This window comes from Procambarus clarkii, chromosome 53 (assembly GCF_040958095.1).
Source record: "Procambarus clarkii isolate CNS0578487 chromosome 53, FALCON_Pclarkii_2.0, whole genome shotgun sequence".
NCBI classification, from domain to species: Eukaryota; Metazoa; Arthropoda; class Malacostraca; order Decapoda; family Cambaridae; genus Procambarus; species Procambarus clarkii.
The window spans coordinates 16,922,350-16,934,239 of record NC_091202.1 but is presented as its reverse complement, the minus strand read 5'-3'; the positions used below and the strand labels follow the sequence as shown (position 1 = coordinate 16,934,239).

The 11,890-nt window shown below is 53.8% G+C and overlaps 2 protein-coding genes across 2 annotated transcripts; both read right to left on the bottom strand.

Annotated features, from left to right (window-relative positions):
• Positions 1-714: 714 nt before the first annotated feature.
• On the bottom strand, positions 715-1,428 carry LOC138352398 (uncharacterized). The gene has a single exon (XM_069304885.1). The coding sequence runs from the start codon at positions 1,426-1,428 to the stop codon at positions 715-717; it is 714 nt and encodes a 237-aa protein (XP_069160986.1).
• LOC123749888 (uncharacterized) lies at positions 1,425-7,425 on the bottom strand. The gene is made up of 3 exons (XM_069304884.1): positions 4,634-7,425; positions 1,999-2,842; positions 1,425-1,904 (listed from the first exon to the last, which is right to left on the bottom strand). The coding sequence occupies exons 1-3, from the start codon at positions 7,423-7,425 to the stop codon at positions 1,425-1,427; spliced, it is 4,116 nt and encodes a 1,371-aa protein (XP_069160985.1).
• Positions 7,426-11,890: the final 4,465 nt, after the last annotated feature.

Here is an 11,890-nt window from a genome sequence, read left to right as displayed (position 1 = left end):
TCCTGTATCTCTGTATCCTGTGACTGTATCTCCCTGTGCTTCCCTGTATCTTCCTGCCTGAACTATACTCCTCTATCTCTTGTATCCCACTGTATTACTCTGTATCCCCCTGTATCTTTGTATCTCACGATAATACTTTGTATCCCCCTGTATCTCTTTGTCCCCCCTGTATGTTCGCTGTATTACATTTGTACATCCCTGAATGTCCTGCATTCTCTCTGTACCTCCCCGTATTTCCCACATACTGATATGTAACTCCTACTGAAATTAAGGTGTAATTACCATAAATAATTATAATAATAATTATAATATTTATCAATGATAATACAAATAATTACCACAGAAAAAATAAACACTAATGCATGTAATACCAAATACTAATGTTAAGTTAAAGAGAGATGCCAAGGGTGAGCCCATCTAAGATGTTTGTTTACTAGGCCAGAGTGCGTGAGTGAAGTTTTAAAGAGTGCTGAGCACCTTACAGGATCACGGAGGCTGAATATCTGAGTGGAACCAGTAGCAACCGCACGCCCGCCGGTCACCACGCCCATCAGTCATCACGCCCATCGGCTCCCACGCCCGCAAAACGGCTCCCAGTAACCGGTACCAGAGTGTCGGGCGGCGGGAGCAATGTCGGGCGATAATCAAGGGTATGGGAGCGTAGAATGTTCCTGAGCGGCGCCATGTTGAGACTGGTGTACACCGGCCGCCTCCTCACAAGCCTTCAGCCTCTGTTGGTGCACTCGTGCTCTCTGTTGGTGCACTCGTGCTCTCTGTTGGTGCACTCGTGCTCTCTGTTGGTGCACTCGTGCTCTCTGTTGGTGCACTCGTGCTCTCTGTTGCTGCACTCCTGCTCTCTGCTGCTGCACTCGTGCTCTCTGTTGGTGCACTCGTGTTCTCTGTTGGTGCACTCGTGCTCTCTGTTGGTGCACTCGTGTTCTCTGTTGGTGCACTCGTGCTCTCTGTTGGTGCACTCGTGCTTTCTGCTATTGCACTCATGCTCTCGGCTGCTGCACTCGTGCACTGTTGGTGCACTTGTGCTCTCTGTTGCTGCACTCGTGCACTGTTGCTGCACTCGTGCTCTCTGTTGCTGCACTCGTGCTCTCTGCTGGTGCACTCGTGCTCTCTGTTGGTGCACTCGTGCTCTCTGTTGGTGCACTCGTGCTCTCTGTTGGTGAACTCGTGCTCTCTGCTGCTGCACTCATGCTCTCTGCTGCTGCACTCGTGCACTGTTGGTGCACTTGTGCTCTCTGTTGCTGCACTCGTGCACTGTTGCTGCACTCGTGCTCTCTGTTGCTGCACTCGTGCTCTCTGCTGCTGCACTCGTGCTCTCTGCTGGTGCACTCGTGCTCTCTGCTGGTGCACTCGTGCTCTGTTGCTGCACTCGTGCACTGTTGCTGCACTCGTGCTCTCTGTTGCTGCACTCATGCACTGTTGCTGCACTCGTGCTCTCTGCTGGTGCACTCGTGCTCTCTGCTGGTGCACTCGTGCTCTCTGCTGGTGCACTCGTGCTCTCTGCTGCTGCACTCGTGCACTGTTGCTGCACTCGTGCTCTCTGTTGCTGCACTCGTGCACTGTTGCTGCACTCGTGCTCTCTGTTGCTGCACTCGTGCACTGTTGGTGCACTCGTGCTCTCTGTTGGTGCACTCGTGCTCTCTGTTGGTGCACTCGTGCTCTCTGTTGGTGCACTCGTGTTCTCTGTTGGTGCACTCGTGCTCTCTGTTGGTGCACTCGTGCTCTCTGCTATTGCACTCATGCTCTCTGCTGCTGCTCTCGTGCACTGTTGGTGCACTTGTGCTCTCTGTTGCTGCACTCGTGCACTGTTGCTGCACTCGTGCTCTCTGTTGCTGCACTCCTGCTCTCTGCTGGTGCACTCGTGCTCTCTGTTGGTGCACTCGTGCTCTCTGTTGGTGCACTCGTGCTCTCTGTTGGTGAACTCGTGCTCTCTGCTGCTGCACTCATGCTCTCTGCTGCTGCACTCGTGCACTGTTGGTGCACTTGTGCTCTCTGTTGCTGCACTCGTGCACTGTTGCTGCACTCGTGCTCTCTGTTGCTGCACTCGTGCTCTCTGCTGGTGCACTCGTGCTCTCTGCTGGTGCACTCGTGCTCTCTGCTGGTGCACTCGTGCTCTGTTGCTGCACTCGTGCACTGTTGCTGCACTCGTGCTCTCTGTTGCTGCACTCGTGCACTGTTGCTGCACTCGTGCTCTCTGTTGCTGCACTCATGCACTGTTGCTGCACTCGTGCTCTCTGCTGGTGCACTCGTGCTCTCTGCTGGTGCACTCGTGCTCTCTGCTGGTGCACTCGTGCTCTCTGCTGCTGCACTCGTGCACTGTTGCTGCACTCGTGCTCTCTGTTGCTGCACTCGTGCACTGTTGCTGCACTCGTGCTCTCTGATGCTGCACTCATTCACTGTTGGTGCACTCGTGCTCTCTGTTGGTGCACTCGTGCTCTCTGTTTGTGCACTCGTGCTCTCTGTTGGTGCACTCGTGCTCTCTGCTGCTGCACTCGTGCACTGTTGCTGCACTCGTGCTCTCTGTTGCTGCACTCGTGCACTGTTGCTGCACTCGTGCTCTCTGTTGCTGCACTCATGCACTGTTGGTGCACTCGTGCTCTCTGTTGGTGCACTCGTGCTCTCTGTTGGTGCACTCGTGCTCTCTGGTGCTGCACTCGTGCTCTCTGATGGTGCACGCGTGCTCTCTGGTGCTGCACTCGTGCTCTCTGTTGGTGCACTCGTGCTCTCTGTTGCTGCACTCGTCCACTCTGTTGGTGCACTCGTGCTCTCTGGTGCTGCACTCGTGCTCTCTGTTGCTGCACTCGTGCACTGTTGGGGCACTCGTGCACTGTTGGGGCACTCGTGCACTGTTGGTGCACTCGTGAACACACTCCACACACCTGGCACCCCCAGACACACACCTCAGTGATGGGCGCCAGCGGCAGCTTGTGACTTCCCACATGTTCAGAGAACTATGCACCACTAGACAACCTGGCCTACAAAAAAGTAACATTTCGCTTTGCCCAACCACTTGGGATGGACGGTAGAGCGACGGTCTCGCTTCATGCGGGTCGGCGTTCAATCCCCGACCATCCAGTCGTGGTTGGGCACAATTCCTTTCCCCTCGTCCCATCCCAAATCCTTATCCTGATCCCTTCCGAGTGCTTATATAGTCGTAATGGCTTGGCGCTTTCCCCTGATAGTTCTCTTCCTTTCCCTCGTAGGTGTTACATACGGCCAAAAATGGTCGTACTTGCAAATGGAAGCGGCTGGCGAAAATGACGTTCATTCCCGTTTTTTGTTTTGGGTCCTCTGGTAGGTTAAGAAAGGACACTTTAAATTTACCGTTTTCTTAACGTTGGTAAACCTTATGAGGACAGGCTGGCCTAGAATATTTGCTCGTAATCTTCCATCCCGACTCCTGCTCGTATGGCCCTTATCGCCTTCTCGTATATATGATTCTCGACCTTGACGGTGCCCTGGTGCTTGTCTTAAGCCAGGGGCACCATTAACTAACCTCTCCCTGCTTGTCTTAAGTCAGGGCCACTTTAACTACCCTCTCACCCCTTATCTTCAAGCCAGGGAGAAGCAGCTTAGCCACCCACCACTTACCCAAGTGGCCTAAGCATTGTGGTAGACTCTCAGCCAGCCTGTCAATACAAGCCGCGCGCCACGCTCAGTTTGAAATCCGAGAGAATGTGCTGAAATGGAGCTGCTGTAATCTAGAGGGAAGGAAACCCCCTTGAGAGAGAGACCCAGGAGAAGCAGGGAGAACGTAGGAGCAGCTGAGACAACGCCTTATACCACCTCCTCCTTCTCTCTCTCTCTCTCTCTCTCTCTCTCTCTCTCTCTCTCTCTCTCTCTCTCTCTCTCTCTCTCTCTCTCTCTCTCTCTCTCTCTCTCTCTCTCTCTCTCTCTCTCTCTCTCTCTCTCTCTCTCTCTCTCTCTCTCTCTCTCTCTCTCTCTCTCTCTCTCTCTCTCTCTCTCTCTCTCTCTCTCTCTCTCTCTCTCTCTCTCTCTCTCTCTCTCTCTCTCTCTCTCTCTCTCTCTCTCTCTCTCTCTCTCTCTCTCTCTCTCTCTCTCTCTCTCTCTCTCTCTCTCTCTCTCTCTCTCTCTCTCTCTCTCTCTCTCTCTCCTCTCTCTCTCTCTCTCTCTCTCTCTCTCTCTCTCTCTCTCTCTCTCTCTCTCTCTCTCTCTCTCTCTCTCACTCTCTCTCTCTCTCTCTCTCTCTCTCTCTCTCTCTCTCTCTCTCTCTCTCTCTCTCTCTCTCTCTCTCTCTCTCTCTCTCTCTCTCTCTCTCTCTCACTCTCTCTCTCTCTCTCTCTCTCTCACTCTCTCTCTCTCTCTCTCTCTCTCTCTCTCTCTCTCTCTCTCTCTCTCTCTCTCTCTCTCTCTCTCTCTCTCTCTCTCTCTCTCTCTCTCTCTCTCTCTCTCTCTCTCTCTCTCTCTCTCTCTCTCTCTCCAACAACCTACTCCTAACTAACTAGCAACCAATGGCTGCTATTTGCTTGCTGGAGTACATATACCAGCATCCGGAGGTGAAGATATATAACAATATTACTCTTTGTTTGAGAGAACTAGCATGAGAAAGTCACCTTGCGACCTCTCTCTTACTCCCAAAGGGTCCAGCCATACTCACGTTGGGTCTGGAGCGACTTCAATATTATGGAGTCTCCTCTGGAGAGGAGGCATCGTGCGGGTCGCGGAAGGTCGTAGTGGTGGTGGGGGTAAATCATGGCGGCTGAGTCCTCGCTGTGTCTTAATCAATTCTCCGAGCGAGACGGAGATTAGTCCAAGCCAAGTAAAGGCGTATTTTTGGGGGAGATGAGTCCGTGGCTGGGGTATGTCCCGTAGTGGACGGTGGTGGACGACGGTGGACGACGGTGGATGACGGTGGACGACGGTGGATGACGGTGGACGACGATGGATGACGGTGGATGACGGTGGACGACGGTGGACGACGGTATATAACGGTGGACGACGGTATATAACGGTAGACGACGGTGGACGACGATGGATGACGGTGGATGACGGTGGACGACGGTGGATGACGGTGGACGACGGTGGACGACGGTGGACGACGGTGGACGACGATGGACGGCGGTGGACGACGGTGGACGAGGACGGACGATAGTGGATGACGGTGGACGACGGTGGACGACAGTGGATGACGGTGGACGACGGTGGACGACGGTGGATGACGGTGGACGACGGTGGACGACGGTGGACGACGACGGACAATAGTGGATAACGGTGGACGACGGTGGATGACAGTGGACGACGGTGGATGACGGTGGACGACGGTGGATGACGGTGGACGACGGTGGATGACGGTGGATGACGGTGGACGACGGTGGATGACGGTGGACGACGGTGGATGACGGTGGACGACGGTGGACGACGACGGACGATAGTGGATGACGGTGGACGACGGTGGATGACAGTGGACGACGGTGGATGACGGTGGACGACGGTGGACGACGACGGACGATAGTGGATGACGGTGGACGACAGTGGATGACGGTGGACGACGGTGGACGACGGTGGACGACGGTGGACGACGGTGGACGACGGTGGACGACGACGGACGATAGTGGATGACGGTGGACGACGGTGGATGACGGTGGACGACGGTGGACGACGACGGACGATAGTGGATGACGGTGGACGACGGTGGATGACGGTGGATGACGGTGGATGACAGTGGACGACGGTGGATGACGGTGGACGACGGTGGATGACGGTGGATGACGGTGGACGACGGTAGACGACGACGGACGATAGTGGATGACGGTGGACGACGGTGGATGACGGTGGACGACGGCGGACGACGGTGGATAACGGTGGACGACGGTGGACGACGGTGGACGACGGTGGATGACGACGGACGATAGTGGATGACGGTGGACGACTTCGGACGACGGCGGACGACGGTGGACGACGGTGGACGACGGTGGATGACGGTGGACGACGGCGGACGACGGTGGATGACGGTGGACGACGGTGGATGACGGTGGACGACTTCGGACGACGGCGGACGACGGTGGACGACGGTGGACGACGGTGGATGACGGTGGACGACGGGGGACGACGGTGGATGACGGTGGATGACGGTGGACGACTTCGGACGACGGTGGACGACGGTGGACGACGGTGGACGACGGTGGATGACGGTGGACGACGGCGGACGACGGTGGACGACGGTGGATGACGGTGGACGACTTCGGACGACGGTGGACGACGGTGGACGACGGTGGATGACTTCGGACGACTTCGGACGACGGTGGACGACGGTGGACGACGGTGGATGACGGTGGACGACGGTGGATGACGGTGGACGACGGTGGACGACGGTGGACGACGGTGGACGACGGTGGATGACGGTGGACGACGGTGGACGACGGCGGACGACGGTGGACGACGGTGGACGACGGCGGACGACGGTGGATGACGGTGGACGACTTCGGACGACGGTGGACGACGGTGGACGACGGTGGATGACGGTGGATGACGGTGGACGACGGTGGACGACGGTGGACGACGGTGGACGACGATGGACGACGGTGGACGACGGTGGACGACAGTGGATGACGGTGGACGACTTCGGACGACGGTGGACGACGGTGGACGACGGTGGATGACGGTGGACGACGGTGGACGACGGTGGATGACGGTGGACGACGGTGGACGACGGTGGACGACGGTGGACGACAGTGGATGACGGTGGACGACGGTGGACGACGGTGGACGACAGTGGACGACGGTGGACGACGGTGGACGACGGTGGATGACGGTGGACGACGGTGGACGACGGTGGACGACGGTGGATGACGGTGGACGACGGTGGACGACGGTGGACGACGGTGGACGACGGTGGATGACGGTGGAAGACTTCGGACGACGGTGGACGACGGTGGATGACGGTGGACGACGGTGGATGACGGTGGACGACGGTGGACGACGGTGGACGACGGTGGACGACGGTGGATGACGGTGGACGACGGTGGATGACGGTGGACGACTTCGGACGACGGTGGACGACGGTGGATGACGGCGGACGACGGTGGACGACGGTGGACGACGGTGGATGACGGTGGACGACGGTGGAAGGCGGTGGACGACGAGGGACGACGGTGGACGACGATGGACGACGGTGGAAGGCGGTGGACGACGGGGGGACGACGGGGGACGACGGTGGACGGCGGTGGACGACGGGGGACGACGGTGGACGGCTGTGGACGACGGGGGACGACTGGAGACGACGGTGGACGGCGGTGGACGACGGGGGACGACGGTGGACGACGGTGGACGGCTGTGGACGACGGGGGACGACGGGAGACGACGGTGGACGACGGGGGACGACGGGGGAACCTTAGGGTTCCCACGAACATCACCACTTGACTGACAGCTCGACACTGGTATCTGCTGCATGACCAAAAACCTGGTGATGCAGTGCTTCACGCACCTGGTGAAGCAGTGCTGCACGTACCTGGTGATGCAGTGCTTCACGCACCTGGTGAAGCAGTGCTGCACGTACCTGGTGATGCAGTGCTTCACGCACCTGGTGAAGCAGTGCTGCACGTACCTGGTGAAGCAGTGCTGCACGTACCTGGTGATGCAGTGCTTCACGCACCTGGTGAAACAGTGCTGCACGTACCTGGTGATGCAGTGCTGCACGTACCTGGTGATGCAGTGCTTCACGCACCTGGTGATGCAGTGCTGCACGTACCTGGTGATGCAGAGCTTCACGCACCTGGTGATGCAGTGCTGCACGTACCTGGTGATGCAGTGCTTCACGCACCTGGTGATGCAGAGCTTCACGTACCTGGTGATGCAGTGCTTCACGCACCTGGTGAAGCAGTGCTGCACGTACCTGGTGATGCAGTGCTTCACGCACCTGGTGATGCAGTGCTTCACGTACCTGGTGAGGCAGTGCTTCACGCACCTGGTTATGCAGTGCTTCACGCACCTGGTGATGCAGTGCTTCACGCACCTGGTGAGGCAGTGCTTCACGTACCTGGTGATGCAGTGCTGCACGTACCTGGTGATGCAGTGCTTCACGCACCTGGTGATGCAGTGCTGCACGTACCTGGTGATGCAGAGCTTCACGCACCTGGTGATGCAGTGCTGCACGTACCTGGTGATGCAGTGCTTCACGCACCTGGTGATGCAGTGCTGCACGTACCTGGTGATGCAGTGCTTCACGCACCTGGTGATGCAGTGCTTCACGTACCTGGTGATGCAGTGCTTCACGCACCTGGTGAAGCAGTGCTGCACGTACCTGGTGATGCAGTGCTTCACGCACCTGGTGATGCAGTGCTTCACGTACCTGGTGATGCAGTGCTTCACGCACCTGGTTATGCAGTGCTTCACGCACCTGGTGATGCAGTGCTTCACGCACCTGGTGATGCAGTGCTTCACGTACCTGGTGATGCAGTGCTTCACGCACCTGGTGATGCAGTGCTTCACGCACCTGGTGAGGCAGTGCTTCACGCACCTGGTGATGCAGTGCTTCACGCACCTGGTGATGCAGTGCTTCACGCACCTGGTGATGCAGTGCTTCACGCACCAGGTGATGCAGTGCTTCACGCACCTGGTGATGCAGTGCTTCACGTACCTGGTGATGCAGTGCTTCACGCACCTGGTGATGCAGTGCTTCACGCACCTGGTGATGCAGTGCTTCACGCACCTGGTGATGCAGTGCTTCACGCACCTGGTGATGCAGTGCTTCACGCACCTGGTGATGCAGTGCTTCACGCACCTGGTGATGCAGTGCTTCACGCACCTGGTGATGCAGTGCTTCACGCACCTGGTGATGCAGTGCTTCACGTACCTGGTGATGCAGTGCTTCACGCACCTGGTGATGAGTCTTCACGCACCTCGCGATGCAGTGCTTCACGCACCTGGTGATGCAGTGCTTCACGCACCAGGTGATGCAGTGCTTCACGCACCTGGTGAAGCACTGCTGCACGCACCTGGTGATGCAGTGCTTCACGCACCTGGTGAAGCAGTGCTTCACGCAGCTGGTGATGCAGTGCTTCACGCACCTGGTGATGCAGTGCTTCACGCAACTGGTGATGCAGTGCTTCACGCACCTGGTGATGCAGTGCTTCACGCACCTGGTGATGCAGTGCTTCACGTACCTGGTGATGCAGTGCTTCACGCACCTGGTGATGCAGTGCTTCACGCACCTGGTGATGCAGTGCTTCACGCACCAGGTGATGCAGTGCTTCACGCACCTGGTGATGCAGTGCTTCACGCACCTGGTGATGCAGTGCTTCACGCACCTGGTGATGCAGTGCTTCACGCACCTGGTGATGCAGTGCTTCACGCACCTGGTGATGCAGTGCTTCACGCACCTGGTGATGCAGTGCTTCACGCACCTGGTGGTGCAGTGCTTCACGCACCTGGTGTTGCAGTGCTTCACGCACCTGGTGATGCAGTGCTTCACGCACCTGGTGATGCAGTGCTTCACGCACCTGATGATGCAGTGCTGCACGTACCTGGTGATGCAGTGCTTCACGCACCTGGTGATGCAGTGCTTCAAGCACCTGGTGATGCAGTGCTTCACGCACCTGGTGAAGCAGTGCTGCACGTACCTGGTGAAGCCGTGCTGCACGTACCTGGTGATGCAGTGCTTCACGCACCTGATGATGCAGTGCTTCACGCACCTGGTGAAGCAGTGCTGCACGTACCTGGTGATGCAGTGCTGCACGTACCTGGTGATGCAGTGCTTCACGCACGACCATTCTCATGTTTGATCAATACATTAAGCCCCTCTCCCTCAGAATGATATATCTGCAGGTATTCTCATCTCGTAATTCCTCATTTATCATCTTATCGCTCCTACACTAACAACCATTCTGCCTCAGCTTCTCTCACTCGCCTATTATACTCGCTGCTGCTCCTGCTCCTACTCCTCAAGCTGCTCCTGCTCCAGCTGCTCCTCAAGCTGCTGCTGCTGCTGCTGCTGCCTCTTTGATGTGTCCCCTATCCCTTATTTGCCTGTCGTGGTAAGTTTACCGTTTCATATGTGGAATACTCTACTTGGCGTAGAGTATTGCGTACCAAGGTGGGTTTACTGTCATCAGATATTTATAGTACATGATATAGGGCGTTGTAGAGAAATGGTGTACTCAAATGGCCAATTCATCACTTCAAGAATCATCAGCTAAATATTGTATTCTTGGCCCAAGGTGAGTGGTTGGCATCGGCAGTGTTGGTACCCCTGTAATTACACTCACAAACACTCAGCAACAATCACTAAAACAATTACTTCATGACAGTCGCGATTAATAAAAAAGTTACTCAAAAACAATCTCTCTAAACACAATTACCTAACAATTACCCAACAAATTTACTCAACAACAATTACTCAAGAAAACAGTTACCCAAAAACAATTCTCAAATACAATTACTAAACAATTACCCCAGAAATTTACTCGATAACAATTGCAATACAATTACGTAAAAAACAGTTGGTAAAAGAAATTATCAATAAAACAATTGTTAATTAACAATTAGAAAGTCACAGAAGCATCCGAAGACAACATTAGAGCAGACATTGTAGTCGCGGTCTTTATAAAGATATGGGAACAGTCTTAACATGGATATTAACAGTATCATATTAAATTAACATGGAATTCAATGTGCCATGTTACCTTAACATAGAACGTAATAGTACCATGTTAACTTAAATATGGAACGGTAAGCAAAGCGCGGCGAAGAACATTCATTTATTTTGAACAACTTGTTTCCAAAAAGTAGTAGAAGAAAACAAACAAATTCCTGTTTACAGTGCATTAAACAGCTCAATATCACATGTTGTTTACCTGTAGCCTGGTTTTGAGAATTCCCCAAGCCCCTGGTTTGTTTGGTGATAATTTGATTGGTTAGGCTGTTGTTTGCATCCATTACAACCTAGCCTATCTAGATCTAGCGGAGCCTATCCCCACCCCCACCCCCAACACATAAATTTTCGCGAAGTCAGAAATGATATTGTGAAATGAAATCGGGGATGTGAGAAACGTTGAGTTTACCGTGAATTCTTTGATGAGTTGCTGGAGCTAGAAGATATAATTACATTGAGGAAGACAAGATAGATGGTTGGATAGTGAGATGCGTGAATAGAAAGTTAGATGCACAGATTGAGGGACAGCTGATTGGATAGACGAATAGGTGAATAGATATATAGATGGACGGTTATTGATAGATGGATGAATTGATAGATATAATAGATGGATAGTTAGGTAGAATAGATGGATGAATGACTAGTTAGATGGATAGATAGATAGGTAGATAGATAGATAAATCAACTGGAGTAGGACCCAAAAACGCTGGGTACCCCTGTAATATATACATATATATATTATACATATATATATATATATATATATATATATATATATATATATATATATATATATATATATATATATATATATATATATATGACAAATGTCAGACTACGGAGGAAAAATGAAACAGGAAATTTCCTTAAGTACTTTCGTATATTAAATACATCTTCAGAAGGTCATTTTACAGATCGAGTGATGGGTATAAATAGGCAGGAAGGAGTGGTGAAGTAAGGTGAGGTACAATACTTGGACAACGCAGACGGCCCATAAGCCCATCAGATGCACCCAATTGGCACATCCGATGATATTGTTAATAGAAACGTTATCCCTACAGACAAAAATCAGAGGATACAACTGACGATTTACTATAAAACCAGAAAAACGGCCAGCCTACTCATGAGAAACTCCAGACACAAAACAGAACGCTTTAAAAGAGACTAACGTCGTCTATGCCTTCAAATGCCCACTTGGGGACTGTAAGCTCCAAAAAACCCAGTATATAGGCAAGACAACAACATCTCTTTCTAGGCGTTTAACGA

Excerpts from the sequence above, each read along its gene's own strand:
- LOC123749888 (XM_069304884.1), bottom strand. The coding sequence starts at position 7,425 with ATGCAGCAGATACCAGTGTCGAGCTGTCAGTCAAGTGGTGATGTTCGT. Across the intron at positions 2,843-4,633 it reads GAAGTCGCTCCAGACCCAAC|TGCACGAGTGCCCCAACAGT; the intron begins GTGAGTATGGCT and ends GTGCCCCAACAG. Across the intron at positions 1,905-1,998 it reads TGCAGCAACAGAGAGCACAA|AGAGCACGAGTGCACCAACA; the intron begins GTGCACCAACAG and ends GTGCACCAACAG.
- LOC138352398 (XM_069304885.1), bottom strand. The coding sequence starts at position 1,428 with ATGAGTGCAGCAACAGAGAGCACGAGTGCAGCAACAGTGCACGAGTGC.